The 21,158-nt window shown below is 38.3% G+C and overlaps 1 protein-coding gene, 1 long non-coding RNA gene and 1 pseudogene across 2 annotated transcripts; 1 reads left to right on the forward strand and 2 right to left on the reverse strand.

Moving 5' to 3' along the window:
• Nucleotides 1–2,707: 2,707 nt before the first annotated feature.
• On the reverse strand, nt 2,708–4,679 carry LOC147523480 (uncharacterized). Its single transcript, XR_015196462.1, has 3 exons — nt 4,393–4,679; nt 4,183–4,222; nt 2,708–3,141 (listed from the first exon to the last, which is right to left on the reverse strand). It is a non-coding gene; the product is annotated as an uncharacterized LOC147523480 (long non-coding RNA).
• Nucleotides 4,680–5,288: 609 nt separating this feature from the next.
• LOC147523481 (uncharacterized) lies at nt 5,289–5,900 on the forward strand. Its single transcript, XM_086571265.1, has one exon. The coding sequence runs from the start codon at nt 5,289–5,291 to the stop codon at nt 5,898–5,900; it is 612 nt and encodes a 203-aa protein (XP_086427391.1).
• An 8,886-nt stretch (nt 5,901–14,786) lies between these two features.
• LOC147523482 (putative E3 ubiquitin-protein ligase ARI8) lies at nt 14,787–16,903 on the reverse strand (annotated as a pseudogene).
• Nucleotides 16,904–21,158: the final 4,255 nt, after the last annotated feature.

Raw genomic sequence — 21,158 nt, forward strand, 5'->3', positions numbered from 1 at the left:
TTGGGGCAACTACTACTGGTACAGGTTCTGGTGGTTTCAAGGCCTTGGCTAATTCAACTACCACATCAGTGAACACCTTAAACAAAGGGGGTTCGGGTATATCCTCAAAGAACTGAGACTTCCTAGATTTCTTGACAGTAGGTGTAGTGGTATTATGAGCACTCTCAGTTTGAGAAGTAGTAGCACCATTAGCTTTGCTCTCAGCAACTTCGGGTGCATCACCCCCACCTCTTTGGGTTTCCTCAATATTATCTAAACAAGTTATAGAAACAAAAAGTTAATTTCATAACAAGTTATATGCACAAAAATCAACTCTAATTACTTCAAAATCAGCTAACCTCCCGAATCTGTTTCCATATCATCGAACCCAGTATTACCCCCTTCTCTAGTTGCATGGTCATTCCTAAAAAGAATACAACATTCATCGTAGAAGAGAAACATCTTCTGTTTAAGACTACTTGCCCCAGGATGAGCCTATATCCCACAATATATCAATCAATATGACACCCCATAAAGAAAATATATATAGACTATTTTATTACCTTTATATAACTCTCCCATGCATTATCATCCGCATCAATTCTCTTAGTCTCTTTGTTGAAAGCTAAACCAAACCCACTAGCATTGACTGCATGTTTGGCAACTACCCAAGCAGCCTTCATTGTTTTCAACCTTGAGCTTACATTGTCAGATACAAGATTCATGCCAAGTCGTGAATTGATTTCATCAGCAGTACGCTTCAAGCTTTCTTTCCTCCACCTATTATCAGCCCTCCTACCCCCATTAGCTAACTCCTTTAACAATACCTCTACCAAAATGGTTTTCATGTTGGGAAACCATCTAATTTGGGCTGATCTCTTCTGTTTTCTATTGTCAACATCATTCAAAGGAGTACTCACACCACCTACCATACCTAGTTTGAAGCAATAAACCAACGATGAAAATAGCAAACAAACATATCAAATAGCAAACAAACATAAACAATAAACAATATTACATATCAATAAAAGTACAAAGCCGTAGAAGAAGGCCGAGACAATAAAATATTATAAGTAGTTAAACTATTATCCAACAAAACAAGAACACCATAATAAAGTCATAATGTCTATTACAAAAACACCCTACTAAAATCATTATGTTTATTACACAATCTTATAATGCAATTACTCCACATCGTTATCTTCCCACATTGCAATTGACAACTCATCCCTAAAATTAGTCCACCCAGTGGCTGGTTGCATATCAATATTCATATTTGGAGTATTAAGAGTGTTGTCATCCTCTTCCTCCTCATCACTCAAAGTACTGCTAGGATCTTCTTCTTGCAAAAAATTGTGCAATGCACAACATGCAAGGATTACCTTTGTGTGTGTCGTGGGGTCGTGGAAAGCTGGATGCCTTAGATAAGCAAATCGCTTCTTCAAGATACCGATTGTCCTTTCAACAACAGTTCGCAGACGAATGGCTTAAAGTTATATTGTTCTTTATGATTTTCAGGTTGAACTTCACCTATCTCTAAGATGATACCGCACATCACGGTAAAGGCGAGAAACCTTGGCACTAAAGCGAACCCAAAGATCCAAAGATAGTACTTACCATTTGGAATAGTAAGTTTATGCCCGGAGACGACACCGCACTCCTCAATAACCTTCCATCGTGGCGGATCCCTCCCACCTCAAGCAGCACGTATGTGAATCTCATGTCAAATGTGCAAGTTACCAACATATTTTGGGTGACTTGACCTTTCCTATTATGATACCTAACCTGTTGCGCCAATGGCAAATTAATTTGAAAGTGTGTACCATCAACCGCACCCACCACATCCTAACATAAAAAAACTTGATTAAGATTGACTAAACTACCAAACCTTGTAATCAAAATGATCCTAACAAATTTTCCAAAAGTTGACTCACCTTAAAATAGCAATGCCAATGATGCGTGTTGGAACACTCGCGAGGAGAGTTATTAGCTGTAACATTTGTTACTAACTCTCTGAATAGACGAAGGATTGCAGCCAACACAACATGGAAATAGCGGTGTACTGTTTCTCCCGAACGGAAGAATTGAAATGTTTCATTCCGATTGCGCATATCATGCCCAAATGTGTTGAGAAATAGGGCCACTTGCTCTTCCACCGTAACATGTCTACTATCGGCTAGGCCATGACCACGCAAACGATTGCACAATCGACAAAACACTGATTGTCTCATCCTTAACTGCTCATGGCAGAATTGGTCAGTGGTTGTATACATCCTACGCAAAACAATTCTCCGTACTTGATCACAATTCGTACGAGGAGCTCTAGTAAGAGTTGGTGGAGTCCTACGCCTAGGCCTATACCTCCCCATATACCTTCTCTTATACCACCATGTCATCATCATATGGGCACCCATAATTATAATTAGAAATGCCACTAACCTACGCTCACGTTCGGTCATCATTTTACAATACCTCAAAAATAACAAATTAATAAGGTATACAAATTATTAATTGTGTGTCCAATATCAACATATACAAAATCATATATCAACGTTCTTAAAATTATATAGATTTCACAATATGATCTATGAAAATATTTGGCATGATTATTAACAATTAAAGACATATTAATTTCAGCACACTCAGCACCTCCACTAGCACACACAAACAAGTTCAAAATAATTTCAAAAGAGACAGAAGTAACGAGTTCATAACAAACACAGTCCCAAAACACAAGAGACAGAGTTCATAAGTTCATAAGTTCATAAGTTCATAACACAGTACCATCAACTGCACCCAAGATAGTAATATCTAAAATAAATTAGCACTCCCAAATACAAACAAGTTTTATTTTCAAAACATGACCAACCCAAGATAGACCAAAGCCTCACAACCCTGCTTGGTCAAGTGTCCCATCTTTCTTCATTATTTTTAACTTTGATCGGACATTGTCAGATACAAGAGTCATATTTAGTCGTCGATTTATTTCATTAGCAATTCGCTTCAAGCTCGCTGTCGTCCACCCATTAATGGCAATATAAGAATTCCTTCTCCCACTAGAAGCCTCCTCCAACAACACCTCAATCAAAATCGCTTCCATATTGGCATTCCATGTAACTCGGGAATTACCACTCATTGGATTAACACCACCACTTGCCATACCTAGTTTTAAACAAATAATAAAGAAAATAATCGACTTCCAAAGAAAATAATCGACTTCCAATGTTTCGTAATTACTACAATTTATTATTGGGGAGTTTCCAAAAGAGAGCTAGATGCAAATCAAAGTCCATGTCTATCTGATAATTGAACATTTTTCAAATCAAACAGTGCCCATAACCAAAACAGATGTAAATACAAATACCCAAGTTCATAATTTCAACTATCGAGCCTTAAAATCGAATAAAAAACCAACAAAAGATGACGAATAACACATTAACACACGTCTTTTTTCAAAAAAATGTGGGTCGTGTTCACCTCATAAACACGTGCTAGTCATGAGAAATGGTTTAAACAACAAAAACATGAAATCCGAAAGGAAAGTTCGAAGCGCTGTTCATCCAATTTTTTCTAAAAATCTGAAACATTCACTCATTTTTTCTTCTTCATTCATTAAATAAGAAATGAAAAATAGGTTACAGCTCATTAAACGTTCACTCATTTTCTTAAATGTCTAACGTTGTGTTGATTCTAAGCAAATATTACTTTTCATTCTGATAGCTTGATTCCTTGAGGGCTTGAACATCTAGCAAAAAATATTTCCATTATTGCTGTAGCCAAACTGGTAACAATGTTGTCAGATTGAGACATGGTTTTATGTCATGTAACGAATGAAAATATAGTTTTATTAGACCTTTTAAGAAGTTGATATGAACCGTCCAAATCAAATTATGAGTTGGCTCTAAGTTGAATTATGCTTCAGAAGTAGTTGTTTGTGGTCATCAGTGCACACCAACATTTGAACACCAGTTATACAAGATGATGTCTAAACAGAGAATCGTAAGAGTGTGGGTGTAGTGAGGCATTGAGGCTCTACAAAACACGACACTAAAAAGCAACATAATTAAAACGTGAATTGGGTGTAGTGAGGCATTGAGGCTCTACAGAATACGACACTAAAAAGCAACAGAATTAAAACGTGAATTAAAAAGCAACAGAATTATAAAAAACAAGATTTATAAATATAGTTCTAAAGATTTGTACCTGACGCAATTTCTTCAATTTCTTCAACCTTCTTCAATTTCTGTATTTGTAACCAACAAACAAAAAAAAAATGTGAGAGAGGACAGAAAATGAAGAGAGAGAGAGAGAGAGATAGAGAGATGAAGAGAGAAGTGAGAGAGGAGAGCAGATGAAAAGAGAGAGATGAGAGGAGAGCAGATGAAGAGAGAGGAGATGAGAGTGAGAGATTACCTCTTGAGATCTAGGGCTTAAGAGAACGAGTTGCGGCTGTGAAAGAGAGAGAGAAGGGAGGTGGCAAATTATTATTGCCCTAGTGGGAAAATAATGGGTGGCAAAAGAGTTTAGGGGGGGAGCTGGATTCTATTTTCCCACTTCTAGTGGGAAAATATCATTTGCCGGCAAATACCAAACAATGTTTGCCACTACCCTTAAATGCAGCCAAACACTGGCAAATGGTGCATCTAGTGGGAAAATTTTATTTGCCACCCCCATTTGCCACTAAACAAACACAGCCTAAGCTCATTAGAGGTTAAATGAAACGTGAGAGAGAAGGAGGTCCCAAACAACAAGACGATAGACACAAATGAAGAATAGACGATAGACACAAAACGATAGACGATAAACAACAAGACGATAGACGATAGACAACAAGACGATTTATCATAGACACAAAACTAGCAAGATTTCTTGAGAAGTAGCCTCTCCTGCGGGCGATAGCAGCCTTTTTTCTTCTCTTCCCCTGAGTTCCTCTTAACCTCCCTCTCAACAATTCTTTCTTCGGTGTCGTTACCCCCACCCCCCCCCCCCCCCCTCATACCAACCCAACCTAACGCGTACCCCATCTCTCTTCAAGCCTTGTGGTCAGTAAAATGGCCTACACACAACACCCCCTACTCCTGGGGGAATCATCAAGCTCAGAAGCAGATGCAAAGGTTGAACTGTTACAACAGAAAATGAAGAATCTATTCACACAAAAAAAATAAGTGAGATTAGAAAGCATTAACACATAAAACCATGGAAATGCACAACTCATGGTAGTAGGAAAGTGGTATGGGGGATATCCAATCAACCTAGCTGATTTGGGAAAAGAACTCCATCGAATATGACAAACAAGAGGGCAAATCACCATGGAACTCATTACCAGAGAGCACGTCAAGCTCATTTTTGAGAAGCATGAGGAAATCAATCATGTTCTCAGGAATGGTCCCTGGATTATTCATGAACACATTTTGTCCATCATGGAGTGGGTAAGTTTGCAGAGCTTGGAAGACTATAATTTTGTCCAGATATGGGGATTGCCAAGGGAGCGTATAAATAGAGAGAATGTCAGAATAATCGGAAAGGAACTTGGGAAGGTCTCTAAGGAAGATACATCTTGTCCTCTTGAGTTCAACCAACCGGTGGCTAGGGTCCGAGTCTTGCTGGATATCAAGGAGATAGTCACTAAGGATTTAACAGTTATGCTTGAAACATGTACCTCTTTCCATGTAAAGTTTAAATATGAAAAGTTAGAACTCTTCTGCTATTTCTGTGAGATTATAGGGCATGACCATCATGCTTGCCGGCTGAGAGCTCAACATCGATATGAATTGGTCAAATGTGGAGGATCGGGTAAGGATGTGAAACCAAACTTCACCAATATGCTGAAGGCAAACAAGTTCTTCAATGGGATAACATGCAAAGAGAAACAAGTTGTGACTATCTCTGGATATCCAAGGCAACCTCGGTACATGCAATGAGATCCCAGCTCCGAAATTGGCAGGTTTTTCAAGCTATGGGAGATCATTGGGGACACGTGGGCGAGCAGAGAAGGACAAAGTCAACATGGCGTCAAATTTGAATGGGAATATAGCCGTTGAGAATACTGCAATAGAGACATAGACAAGGGGGCCATCTATATCCACAACGGCTAGAAGCATAGAGGGGCACATGGAGATGGATGTAGAGCTCGGTACTCCTGAGCCCAATGGGCCACAGAACAGAGTGCAGCTTGGGACCAGCCCATCCACATCAGATACGGGTTTGATATCAAGATCTGGATCTTGCTCTGGAGGAGGGTGTTACTTCTGGCCCAATCCCAGGAGGTTCAGTTTGGAGTCCAAAATGGGGCAGATATTGAGATAGATTGATCCTCAGAGTCCAAATCCTCAGAGATTAGGTTGCGAGAGCTGGAATCCCCAGACACAAACCACTTCGCTCCGACACCTAATCAGATATATAGGAGAGCCTTGGAAAACCAAACTGAGCTAAGGCTATCTAGGGCAGATGGGGGAATCCAAGATCTAGGAAATGAATCAATTGACCACGCCACCCACTTTCAACATACCAGGCTAGTTCGAAAAGATGGCAAGGCTTTCAAGCAGCTGGCAGTGCGAAACCCCAGACTAGTTAGGAAACACAAAACCAGATCTATCCATAGATCTAATTCATATCCACAAGAACCAGGGTTTTATCACTCCAACCCAGATTAGAATAACAAAAGAAAGTTTCTTCAACTGAGTGTAAACATGGCGGATAAATCAAAGAAGCAGGAGGAGATGCTAGGGAGAAGAGTTTGGAACGCGGTCAACAGATCAAAAAAGGCAAAGCTTGAAGCAGAGGAAATGAGGAGGAAAGGAAAAGGGGGAACCCTTATCCCAAGGAATGCAAAAATCATATCGGTATCCAGTGAATCAACTGAGATAGATGGAGGTCGAGAAACAAGAATGATCCCATATAAGGGAGAGGGGGTGGATTATGACTCAGATGAGACGGTCTTACAGCCACCGCCACTGGTAGTAGATGATTTAGCTATGAGACACAACATGGCTGGAAGAAAGCAATATCAAGGTCAAGGTTTTGGTTTGGCCCCAGCTCCAGAAGATAGTGATGATGAGAGCATTTGGGAATACTATGCTCGATTAGTAGAGAAGAATATGGATATGTCTTGGTTAAGTGGTTCGGTCAGCACTAATAAAGGAAAGGCTTCGTATGCAAAAGCTTCAGAAGGGTTCGCGGTGACTATCCCTAAACAGTCACCTTCACCCCAATGACGATCTACGTCTGGAATTGCCAGTATTGGTTCCACCACGGTGATTCAACATATAAAGGATCAAATGGGGGTGTTGGGGTTTGATATTTTGTGTTTGTCGGATGCGAAATGTGTAGATGTGGTAAGTAAGATGCTCAAGATGGGTGGATGTTTCTGTGTACCAGCGGATGGTCTGAGTGGTGGATTAGCGCTCATGTGGAAAGATGGAGTGGACTTGGAAGTTCTAGGAGCTACCATGAACCAGATAACAGGTAAAATATAAAATTACTACAATAAGGCTGTATTTTTTTTTTTTTTTTTGTGTATGGTGACCCTGTGCCTTGTCGTAGAGGTAGGGTTTGGGCTGAGTTGAGGGACATAGCTCCTCTAGTGTCAGGGCCTTGGTGCCTTTTTGGGGACTTTAATGTTATCTCTTGCCTGATTGAAAAAGTGGGGGAGGGGGGGCAAAAACTAACTAAGTACATGATGAAGTTTAATAATTTCATTAATGATCTGGGGTTGGTGGATTTGGGCTTCAAGGGGCCCAAATTCACCTGGAACAATCATAGAACCCTTGGAGCTCATGTGCTGGAAAAACTTGATCGTGCTATGGGCACCCCCCAATGGTTGACTTGTTTTCCTAATGCTCATGTGAGAACTATTGCTAATGCATCTTCTGATCACCTGGCTTTGCATATTTCTCTCACAAACCCAGAAGATAGATGCTTAAAACCTTTTAGATTCTTTAGCATGTGGTTATTTGATATCTCTTGTAAGCCTTGTATTGATGAAGCATGGAAGTATGTGATGCATGATATGCTTGATGAAAATCTTCTTAATAAGTTACATGCCACAAAAGACAATCTTAATTATTAGAACAAGAATGTCTTTGGGAACATTTTCTAGAATATTAAGAAGACTCAACGTAAGCTGGAAAATGTTCTATCAAAGCCTTTTACAAATGAGAACCATAATAAAGCTAAGGCTCTAAAAGCCACCTTGTTAGAGTGGTATGTGAATGAAGAATCCTATTGGAAACAAAAGTCCACCAATCACTGGATTAAGGAAGGAGGAAAGAATACAAGATTTTTTCATCTTTCTACTATTTATAAAAGGAAGAAAAACAGGATTGAGAGCATAAAAGACAATGATGGTAATTGGTAGCTGGGAAGAACTAATGTGGGTAAGGCTGTTAATGAATATTTTGAACATATTTTTACCTCTGATTACCCTGATGAAAATAATAATATTTTGGAGTTGTTTAAGCCTATTATTACTAATAGAGAAAATGATTTGCTCACTGTTGTACCATCTGCTGATGATATCTGGCAAGTGGTGAGGAAGATGGGGAAGCTTAAGGCTCCTGGGCCTGATGGGTTCCAATGTATCTTCTATCATGACTGCTGGGATATTATTGGAGAAAGTATCATTGCTTTTGTCCAAGATTTTTTTGTCTCTGGTAGTCTGAATCCTAGCTTTAATGAAACTTTTATTGCCTTGGTTCCTAAAGTGTCTAACCCTAATCACATGACCAAATTCAGGCCTATTAGCATGTGCAATTTCAGTTATAAGATCATTGCTAAGATTATGGCTAATAGGCTGAAATGTCACATCAACAAGATTGTATCCCCTTTCCAAGGAGCCTTTATTAAGGGGAGGAGTATAGGGGATAACATTGGGCTGGCATGTGAGGCTTTTCATAACATGAAACATATGAAAACTAAGACAAGTGGTTGGATGGCTTTAAAAATGGATATGGCAAAAGCCTATGATAGGGTAGAGTGGTCTTTCCTTGATGACATTTTTAAAAACTTGGGTTTAGTGCTCTTTGGAGAAATCTGGTGCTGCAATGTCTTACTACTGTCTTTTTCAAGGTTCTGTTAAATGGATCCCCCCCTCAAGAAAATTATACCTGAAAGAGGCCTGAGATAGGGGGATCCTTTGTCACCATATCTGTTTATTATGGTGTCTGAGGCCTTATCAAGGTTGCTTGTACAAGCTGAGAGTAGGGGAGAGATCCAAGGCATAAAAATCAGAAGGAACTCTCCAACTATTTCTCATCTGTTGTATGCAGATGACCTGATTATCTTTTCAAAAGTTACTCCTGAAGATAGTAGGCATCTTAAGACTATCTTATAGGAGTACTGTGAGGCCTCTGGTAAGTTGATTAACTATGACAAATCTAGCATTTTTTTCAGCAAAAATGTTAGATTTTGAGTTAAGTTCAAACAGAAAAGATTCTGGAGAATGAAGTTGTTTGATCCAAAGGACAAGTATCTGGGTGTCCCCATCATGTTATCGATGAAAAAAGCAGAGGACTTTGATTACCTTGTGGATAGGATCCATGGCAAAATGAAGGGGTGGAAAGCTAAGGTGCTCTCCCAAGCTGGGAGAGCTACCCTTATACAAGCTGTGGCTCAGGCCACCCCTTTATATGTCATGTCTACCTACCTCCTTCCTGTATCTACCTATGAAAAGATTGATAAAGCCTGTAGGGATTTCTTCTAGAATGGGTCTCAGAAGTCCAATAGTGTCCACACCATTGGGTGGGGGCAGTTGTGTAAACCTAAACAAGTGGGAGACTTAGGCTTTCGTAAAGCTAGGGATATGAATATTGCTATGCTTGCTAAGCTGCCTTGGAAAGTTGCTACTGACTTAAAGTCTTTATGGACTAAAGTCTTTACCAGTATTTATAGCAAAAACTGGATTGGGGATGTGTTTAAACCTCCTGGATCTACTTCTTACTTTTGGAAAGGAGTGCATAAGGTGTTTAACCTTGTAAGTGGGGGGCTCATTTGGAACATTGGCAATGGGCTAACCACTTCTGTTCTCCAGGATCCCTGGCTTTACAAAGATAGCAGACATATTATCTTACAAGAACTGGGAATTGACCACCCAGATCTTAAGCTTGCTCATGTAGTTGACTTGTTCCTCCCTAGTGGCAATGGGTGGGATGCCCAAAGGTTGAATAAGCTGTTTCCACCTCTTGTTAGCAAGCACATACGAGAGGTGGTGGTGAGGCCTATGGGTGCTCAAAAAGATAAGATGGTTTGGTCTGGAGATAAAAAAGGGGCTTTTACTGTGAAGACTGCCTATCAGTTTTTAACCCAAAAGAGTTGGGATGGGCAGTCCTCCAGTTTCAGCCAAAGAACCATCTCTAGAATTTGGAGATCAAGTCTCCCAGCTAATATCCAAATGTTTCTGTGGAAGGTCTATAAAAGAGGCCTACCCATGGGGAGACTTACTGATGGAAAGAAAGCTACATGGAGACTTTGCATGCCCTTTCTGCTGGAATACCATGGAATCAGATATGTATCTTTTCTTTGGATGTGAGTGGATCAGGAATGTCTGGTTTGGCTCGGACCTTGGAGTTTGTATTCAGAATGATAGTGATAATACTATCGAGATTGGGTGGATCAGTTTATGATGTGGTGCTTGAGTGGAGAGGAGCATATCAACCAAGCTAGTTTACTGTTGTGTGATGCTCTATCAGATTTGGAAAGCTCGGAATGAGGCAAAGTTTGAACACAAGATCCCCAGCAGAGCAAGGCTTCTTAGGAAGTGCTCAGCTATCACAACAAGCTGCTGCAAAGCTTTCAGAGAAGCTCCTCCTAATCCCCTTAACAATCCTGTTCCAATTAATGCGCTGAATACCTTGTTTCAAGTTATCCCCAATAATAGTATTCTGATACGCTTTGATGCTGCTTTTCACAGGACCACTGGAGCTGCGAGTGCTCGGTGTATGGCTTGGAATGATGTTGGTGATATGGTGGGAGCAAACCGTTAGGAAGTTTAATGCAACAAGTCCTGAGGAGGCTGAGATGGTAGCAAGTGAAGTTTGGTGTGCTATCTGGGCAGTTACAACTATGTGATCCAAGGAGATTGTGAAGAGATAATCCAGTTCTATAATAGTGGAGGGTGTAGGTGGAGTTTGAAGGCCATTCATTTTGCTGTAACAAGACTTTGTAGTAATTTAGAATCGGTTAGCTTTAACTGGATAAGTAGGAATGTTAATGATGATGCTCACCAACTCGCTCAGTGGGCAATTCATCAGTTATCTATGACAGCTCTGCCAAAATGTGTGGTGGAGGCAAACCTTGTTCCAATTTGGTTGTAAGTTTTAACTAATATATGGTATGCAAGTTTAAAAAAAAAAAAAAAGACTTGCTATCATGGGCCTTATTTTTTGAACTGGTTGGCTAATACATGCTCCCAAACAAGCCCTAAATGCAAGACAAATACCAAAAGTGACCATATTCGCCAATAACAGCCACATGTACCAGCCAACTGTCTGACCACACAACTTGAACATCTAACCATAAGCACCACAAGCCACCAGCTAATCCCCTGGACTCGAAAGACTTATAACTGGAAAAAGATCTTAACAGACAATTGGACTTCTGGAGATTAGCCTTAGTTTCGCATAAGAAGATAAACTGAGGCCTTTTCAAATGAATATGATCCTGCAGAGTCCTAGTTTTCGAATCAAGACCTGCTCCTCTACAATTCCACGCCAGAATCTTCATTAATCCGACTGATATGGATCCTTGATTACTCCATCAAAAAATCAGAAACCAGATACCCAATAAAAAGAAACTGCCGATTGAAGTGAAATTACCAATTAAATGACGTTCTACCAAATCAGTATAGTGATCTGAAATCACATCCAAAACCTCGCCAGAAATATCATGAAATACAGAGAAAAAATAAACTGGGGCCTCTTAATTTGGATATGATCCTTCAAACATCAGATTGTGGAGTCAAGGCCAACTCCTCAAGAGCTTCATGGTTCCGTTTACAATCCCCCTCGACCAGTAAATAGGGATGATATAAGACCAGAGAACACTCAAATTGTAATTTGGTAATTCGAAAGCTGCACACCGGAGATCTTCTATTAGTAATATTTCTGTTAGTGGAAATGTATAGATCAGCTGGTCTGAACCATATGGAATTGGTAATGAGTAATGACTTAATGCTGATAAGGATCACAAGATCTACGCTAAACAGATCATCTCTTATAAATAAAATGAGATCTATTCACTATGTGGAAATGTGGATGCACTATAACAGCATAAATATGACAAAGACAACATAAACCTAAAAATTCTACAATTACGGTTTTTATAACTAACAGGCACAGTCCAACACTTCCAATTGCTAATTACATTTCCAGCAGTACACACTACACTCAAAAGTTCTAGTCCTAATCTAGTATTGAACAAAGCTAATGAGTATAATGGGAGATGTATGTTTAAATTGCAACACACTCAACATCCTCAAATTGAAATCCAAATATAAGTCCTGATCATTTTAACTAACAACAAAATTCAACGAACTGATATGATTAGAAACAGCAAGAACAATCAAACGGGCAAAGCGGGGTATCCCCACCTTCCGACTTCCCAATTCCCAACTCTTCTTCAGTATAAACAACTAGCCCATCTCCTGTTCTTTTTCTGGGTCTAGAACTAGAAGGCGGAACAACATGAACCTTATGAGTACTCTTCTTTGTCTTTGGCTTTGAACTTGTGTCTTCTTTCTGCTCTTCTTCTTGTTCAGACTTGTTTCTTTTCTTGGTAGAGAATATTTCATCAATCTCATTCTTGGGCTTCTTCTTCTTCTTCTCTGAAATAATGGGTTCTTCCTGGACAGAAACTGATGCTTCTGAAGATCCCTTTTTCGTCATAGAGAGGAGCTTTAATGGCGGCCTGGAGCTAAAGAGTGAGAAACGAGTGGTGGGCTAGGAGAATGACTCGGGGGCGAAGGGTTTAACCCGACTTGGGCCGGACTTAAATCATGGGTCGGGTCCGCCCAATGGATAAAACTGGAATGGGCTTTCCTGCTTGCGTAGTTTGACGATTGGAAAAAGTTGTTGGATTGTTTGAATTTTACTTTTGCATGCCCATCTCGACTCACCCTTTCTCTGTCTATATTATAGTATTAGATACTGGCGTGGTATTCAAGTTTTTGTGGAGTGCACAATTTCACAAATCGAGAAATGGTCCAAAACAAAATTTTGTGGACGTTGGGATAAAATTTCATTGGAAGACACCAAAACCTATAGTTCTTTAATATGGGCTGTTCACCAAAACCGGAAAACCAAACCGAACCATCCCAAACCGTTCTGTTCTAACTGTTTATTAGCATTCCGGTTCGGTTACCACCAAACCGATTTTGTTTAATCCACTTTCAGTGTTGAAGTTTGACCACACTTTAAAGTCCAGCCCAACTGTTTGTGATATGAGTTGAAAGTGTACTTGAATGTAGATATCCTACCTATATTAATATCCGTTTCTCCCAATATGCTCACAGAGAGCCACATCAGCAATATTTTTAAAAAAGTCCTCACTTAAAAAATAATTACAATGTTAATTACCAAGCTAGCCTTATTATTGGTGTGTTTAGCAATGTGTAGGAAAACAAAAACCAAATACACGCTCATATTTGAGTTATACGCCGGGATAATTGAGTAATTAACCACCGAAAACAGAAACAAAACCTCACCCTACTCCAAACTCTCTCAAAATATCAACATATCTCTAATCTCTATATACAATTTCTCTGAAGAAGAAGATCTGAAAAACCTCAAAGGGGAAGAGTGTTTTGTTATCGATTAAAGTTAGGTAGTGTTGGTCAGAAATTTTAGCTTTGCACGGAAGTTATTGAAACTCTTTCTCTGCACATAGATGAAGACGTTCTAACTCGAACTCAAATAACTCCCTCTTCTTATGTTCATGCTCAGGTACGTAATATCCAAATACACGCTCATATTTGAGTTATACGCCGGGGTAATTGAGTAATTAACCACCGAAAACAAAAACAAAACCTCACCCTACTCCAAACTCTCTCAAAATATCAACATATCTCTAATCTCTATATACAATTTCTCAAGAAGAAGATCCAAAACCCTCAAAGGGGAAGAGTGTTTTGTTATCGATTAAAGTTAGGTAGTGTTGGTCGAAATTTTAGCTTTGCACGGAAGTTATTGAAACTCTTTCTCTCATAGATGAAGACGTTCTAACTTCGAACTCAAATAACTCCCTCTTCTTATGTTCATGCTCAGTACGTAATATCCAAATACACGCCATATTTGAGTTATATAATAATTGAGTAATTAACCACCGAAAACAGAAACAAAACCTCACCCTACTCCCAACTCTCTCAAAATATCAACATATCTCTAATCTCTATATACAATTTCTTTGAAGAAGAAGATCTGAAAAACCTCAAAGGGGAAGAGTGTTTTGTTATCGATTAAAGTTAGGTAGTGTTGGTCAGAAATTTTAGCTTTGCACGGAAGTTATTGAAACTCTTTCTCTGCACATAGATGAAGACGTTCTAACTCGAACTCAAATAACTCCCTCTTCTTATGTTCATGCTCAGGTATGTAATATCCAAATACACGCTCATATTTGAGTTATACACCGGGGTAATTGAGTAATTAACCACCGAAAACAGAAACAAAACCTCACCCTACTCCAAACTCTCTCAAAATATCAACATATCTCTAATCTCTATATACAATTTCTCCAAGAAGAAGATCCTAAAAAACCTCAAAGGGGATGAGTGTTTTGTTATCGATTAAAGTTAGGTAGTGTTGGTCGAATTTTAGCTTTGCACGGAAGTTATTGAAACTCTTTCTCTGCACATAGATGAAGACGTTCTAACTCGAACTCAAATAACTCCCTCTTCTTATGTTCATGCTCAGGTACGTAATATCCATAGGCGTAGTAGGTTCACTCGAGAACACGCCTGCATTCAATTATCTCAGAAGCCGTGCCTCTCGCTATGAACTTGAGCTATAATAGAGTCTGACATTGATTTTTTCCCAGCTTCTCCATATTCACATCTGACATCTTGCATTTGCTTCAAATCTCCAACCGCCTTTTGCCTTGACAACCAATCTTTCATAATAACGAGTATATCTATCTATCAAGTGTTTAGCCATCTTTCTTCTCTTCTCTGTCCCGTCTTGCTTTTCTTTCTCATTATAACGATTACACAGACCATCGTAGCCATGCTTAGTCCATGGAGCAAGACACCACCAAAGAAACGCTGCGTGGCAAGGACGCCTGCGGGTCATAAGCATGCATCCGTCATTTTTCTGAATAGGTCTCTTGCATTCAGGACAAGCCTTCGGATTAGCTAATATCCAGTTGACGTTTTCAGACTCATCACTATTCTTCAAGATCCACTTGGTCACTATGAGCGTCCTCCGCACAAACATTGTAGCTCTCACTTCCAACTTCAAAATCTATAGCATTCTCATAGCCAAGTGCAGGGCACCACTTGATTTTATGATTGCTTTCAACAAAGGTTCTAAGAAGGTAACGGGAATACTTCTCCTTACTTTCATTAGAAACCAAAGAATTGATCATGTCATGACCAACAACAGAACGTGACATGAGGGATCAGGACAAAGATATATGGAGACCATCCCACACTAACTGAAACTTCTCTTTATAGGGCAAGGCGACATCTATTCAAAGAAGAAAGGTAATCCGACTTTTCTCTTGATCCTCGCTTTTCACTGTTTTGTGTAGGAATTTCAAACGATTGCTCTGTCAAGAACAAACGTCTAGCATAGGTATTAGACGTTGTATATATACAAGGTGCAGATACTTTAGGGAGATTTACTCTTCATTTTCATATGCTTTTTTGTGTTTATCGGTATTTGATATAGGAACCAATTTCTTTTCAGGACCCAAGCCACCGCCTTCACTCATTTCCTTTAATTATAAATCATTTTCTTTGTCCATATTAAGTGACAAGAACATCTTTTATTTGGAATGGGGATCTTACAACTGTTATCTTTTCTCTTAAGCGCAGCTAGAAGTTTGAACGATAGACCGGAAAGAATAGGTCCTTTGGCATACTATTCGAATGGGTTAAAGCATGGAAGAGAGACACTTCAAAGGAGGCTGTTCAAAAACATTTTGAAGAAACCGGTGAAGACGAAAAATACCCAACTTATCCAGATGTTTCAAAGATCAAACCGACAGAGAATACCGCGTCATGATGGGCACTGACATCCGTATCCGCCGGGATCCTTTAGCAATGCGAATGCGCGAAGATCAAATAAAAGAAAGTATAGCTTCTTTCTTAGAGTTAGAGTTATGGCTTATGAGTCATTATATCTTTTATAATTTTCTTGATATAACCATTCGAAGGTGTGCCCTCCCCTGTATAATGCTAAATGCGTCGATATCAAATAAAACTAGATTTTACCATGTTATGGACATGTCACTTCCCTTTGAAGATGGGCCTTTATATTAATCTGACAGACTAGCCTCATTTAGCTAGCCCTCTTTTTGTCTATTCAGCAAAAAACTACTCTCATTGTGAGCTCTCTATTTTTCAATTGTGAGCTCTTATCTAATTTTTGTTAATCTTGCAGTATGGGGTGGAGATCCCGTGTACCCAACTGTGAATTACATTCAAGATCCAAACGAAGTGATTGATTCAGGGGTCCAGATTTCCATGAGCCTACACCAAACATGTTGTCTTATCTTTTGACATGAGGGATCAGGACATCGCAACACTAAACACCCAGGGACATCATTAATTGTTGTGCCAACATAACCTTTCCAACATTTTTTACGAAAGGGATGACCACAAGCAGCGGCATGCATTCTACTTTAAGTCTTTTAGCTTCTAGCTATATAATTCCTTATTCGATACTTAGGTGTTTTCTTTTAGCAGGGCTCCTACGTACTTTGTCACCTATTTCAAAATCGATCCCAAAGAATCTTCGTTTTCTTGACAAAACGAAAGTGTAGAAAGGTAAGTCTATGGTAAAGATTACGATGTTGTGTAGCTTTTAGAATTTTTTCGTTTGTAGCTATAGAAGCCGTCTCACTTAGAAGCATCTATTAGCTGGTTCCACTCCATTGATGTTTGTTTTTATAGCAGCTATATCAAATGTCATTGCAATGATGGATTGGAGTTCTTCTTCAAAGTCAAAATGTACTATACAGCAAGTTTTACTCCTTTTATCGCACTTCTTTATTAAAAAAAACTCAAATTTCTTTAAAGGGAATGGATATATGGAATTCATAGTTACATAATCATTTGGTTTACATTCAAAACAGTAGCAAAAAGCTTCAACAATTGATAGGTCATCTCTCTATCACTTCTACCTTCTGTTTCGATATGTACGTGTATTTTTCATTTGGGGTCTGATGGTAATAATTCTACATCTTAATTATAGGTTCTCAGTTAAATCTCGACTATCAGTATGTCATCGATACCCACCAGGTACATACTTCTTTGTGCTTCCCTATTTTTTTTTTTTTTTTCCGACTTTCAAATTTAATATATTATTAACATGTTAAATCTCTTATTGAATTCAATTTATGACTTCAACAAGTTTTTGTTGTTTTTCTTGCACATGTTAAAGCATATTGGATCAGGATGTTTGGAAAGCCAATACCAAAGGACAAGAGTTTCAAGATCAAACTTAAATCTTGTTTGCTTGCTTGCGGTTAAGAAACAATGTAACTAACTAATAGTGTGAAGTGTGAACACGCCTAACCATTAGATGTACACCTGTATAACTGGAAGTACGATAAATGTGATTATGGATTGCGTTATAAACATTGGAAACATTCTTAGCTACTAATTTTGGGTCGTTAAATTGTGTAACATGATTTTAGGTATGTCATTCACTGGGATGTGGGTCTGGGTCAGGCATGGGAACTCTACTCATATATAAATTATAAAGAGGACTATCCATATAGGAGGATGCTAACCTTCTCTGTGTTGCCTTCACATTTTTTGTTGACATTGATTCTAATCTCTATAATAGTAAGCCTGGCCATAGGACAGGCAGATTAGCTAGTATTTAATAAGAGTTTTGTCGTTCTGTTACCCACGTGGGACTAAATTTGCTTTAGCAACTAGCTGGTCCACCAAAATTCATTCACAAAGTTTGCAAGTAGCAAGACTCTTTCGCCGGTCGGACACCTTTTTTTTTTCTTTATCTTTTTGGCTCTTTCTTTGAGCGACGACTTGTGTGCGTTAGTCTATTTCAGTTTTGAGAGTTTTTAGAAGTAGCTTCTTAGCAACTTTTCTTTCCACATTCTATAAAACACCTTTTCTGTTTGATATTTCGCATTCATCTAATATAATTATTAAATAATTTATAATCTCTTCAAAACTTTAGCTTCTTTGTAAGCTCATTTGAGAGAGAGAGATAATGAAGAAGTTAGTATGTAATATTGGTTTGGTTAGTGTATCGCGTAGTTAATTGAAACTGTAATTTGTATCCAAAGCAATAGTTAATGAAAAGTTACAAAGGCAGTAGAAGAATAACTTCATTTTCTTTTAGTGTCATATCACCTAAAAACAATAAAAGATTGTTGGGAGAAGTCTTTAAAGAGGTTAGATTGGACTAGAAGACAATGAGCCGGCCAGCCTACTTAATTAAAAGCGTCCACAGACAGATTGGGGACAGAAAGAAACGATATCATAGCGATCGAATAGCCGACGTGCTTTAAGTTATTAGGATTCCACTATTTCTTTCTTTTTCATCAATATATTTTGTCATTGTAATCCAAGATATGACAATATGGAATGAATATGTCTTTTATTTTTTATTGGTTATGTACTTATGTTAAAGAGCATTCAGGGTTAGTGGGAGTTCTTGTTTTGGAGAAGTTCAAAGTCATAACTCTCAATAGCCAAGAAGTTTACATCCGATTCCATTTTCGTTTTAGGAATAATACTCCCAATAAATTCTGTATTGAAATTTTATCTTCGATAGTAAATAGGGCTGGAAATGGAGAGGGGGTCGGATTCTTACTCAAAACTTTTTTTACCACATTTGGATCCATCCGGATTCGGGTCGGATTTCGAATATCCCTATCCATTAAAAAACACCAAAAAATATATTATTTTAATGATTTTCATATATAAATGTAGGGCTGGCAATGAGTCGGGTAAGAACTGATACCCGATCCGGTCCGAACCAATAAAAGCGGGTCTGGGACAGGTAGTTAGCATATTGGACCGGTTCTGGGTCTTGAAAATCAGAATCGGACTCTTATTGGATTGGTTCTGGGTTAAGTATGTACCAACCGTTATGGGCCTAATCCAATTAAATTTTTAGTCTTATTCTTTCTAATTTTCCTCCACCATATATTTCTATTACCTTATACAACATTGCAATATTTAAAGTTCCAAACTAAGATATGCAAAATACATATGTAATATTACGATATTTTTTTACATAATAAAAAAATGGTTTCTATTACAAATTTGGATTTCAAATCATTCATTATGCCTTTTTTATTTGTATATCTTGTTTTTGTGTTTAGCAAAAAAAATTATTTAATATTTATATAACGAAAATTAGGATCCAATTATTAAAAACTCGGTTCACCGGGTTAAAATTGAGCTTATTGGTTCGGAACGGATCGGATCCGGAATCAAAAAAAAGTTTTCGGTTCGGTTCTGGTTCTCTAACTCAAATATCCGTTCGGATCGGGTCCGATTCTGGGTCTGTATTGTTGAAAAACGGATCGGTTTTGGATTTGCCTATATCCGGACCGATCCAACCCATTGCCAGCCTTATATAAATGTAAGATATAAATTAATTTTTAGGCATTAAAATATAAATCTTGTTAAAATGATTCGGATTTTCGGATATTAGGGTCGGATTCTAGTCACAAATCTATAAACCATATCCGTTAAAATGAATTCGGATATGTTCGGATCTAGATCGCATCCCTTACCATTTCCAGCACTAATAGTAAATATGGTAGCAAACTTTTGCTTGATGCCTAGCAACTCTAGTAGCAAGTCACCATCAATACGCAGTGATAATAGTATAGCGTCTCTTACTCTGGCTGTGGTTAACCAACTGTTTTGCCCAGTATCTTCTGATCAGTTTTTTCTGTTGCTTCTTTGGGGCTTGTTTGTAACAGTTTTTAATTGGTCTCAGGTCCTCCGGTAGCTTACACTATTTTTCATAACAAGTTCTCGTCTATCCAGTACTAGCTTGTGCAATGACTGCATATGGATGAGATATTCTTTTGATCTTCAAGATAAGATCACTGACTGCGAATAGAAACTATTACCAATTTAAAAGGTGCGCTCATCCATGGTCACCTTAACTATCTATTTCAGGTTAAAAAATAAGAGCCTTATCTTACTGCAAAGACAATTCAAGGTTCAGGATCATCTAGTAGACCTATGTAGATTTTCAACTTGTTCTCTTTAGGAAAATGTCATTGCAATTCATCCATGTCATGTACTTTAGCAAATTGCTACCATGCACCCTTTACTTGTGAATAACTGGTAGTTGTTTCCCTGTACTTCAATTGTAATTTGTAAGATTATACGAACAAAGTAAATAGGAAATCCATAAAACCTAATGAACCAAAAATAATCTGGAGCGACCACTTTCCCTTTACTTTCCTTGTCCGATAGATTAGATATACTGAATTACTGACCACCCTCGGTTTGCTAATTGTCGACTCCTACTCTACTTTCTAAATTTTATTTAATAACAAAATTTCATATGGATGCTCTTATAAAAAATGGTATAGCAGTTAGTTGGAGTGGTCATTTAACATTCATTGTGATGCCTCTTATTAAAATGACAACGTCTCCACAGCAACAAAACTACTAGCTAATAGACGAACTTTTAGGGGCAGTACATGTGTCTTTATAGCCTCACCAGTCTTAATGCTCAACTGTTTATGCTTGGTGAGGTCAAATATTGTGTGACAAATTGTAGAATTCTATGTTAGTACTGATACTAGGAGAGTTGTGACATTGATATATTAGAGAAATCAAGAATAAGAACTGAAAAGACTAGAGATTTATTAGGGTTGGAATATAGAGTTTGAGAGAGATTGTTCTCTACTCAGAGTTACATACTTATACTAACCTAAAACATGATAATAAAAAATACTAGATATGGATGTCCACACTTATAGAAACATGGGACTTTCCATATAGGACATATACTAATACTGATATA

Source organism: Coptis chinensis, chromosome 1 (genome assembly GCF_015680905.1).
Source record: "Coptis chinensis isolate HL-2020 chromosome 1, ASM1568090v1, whole genome shotgun sequence".
Lineage (NCBI taxonomy): Eukaryota > Viridiplantae > Streptophyta > Magnoliopsida > Ranunculales > Ranunculaceae > Coptis > Coptis chinensis.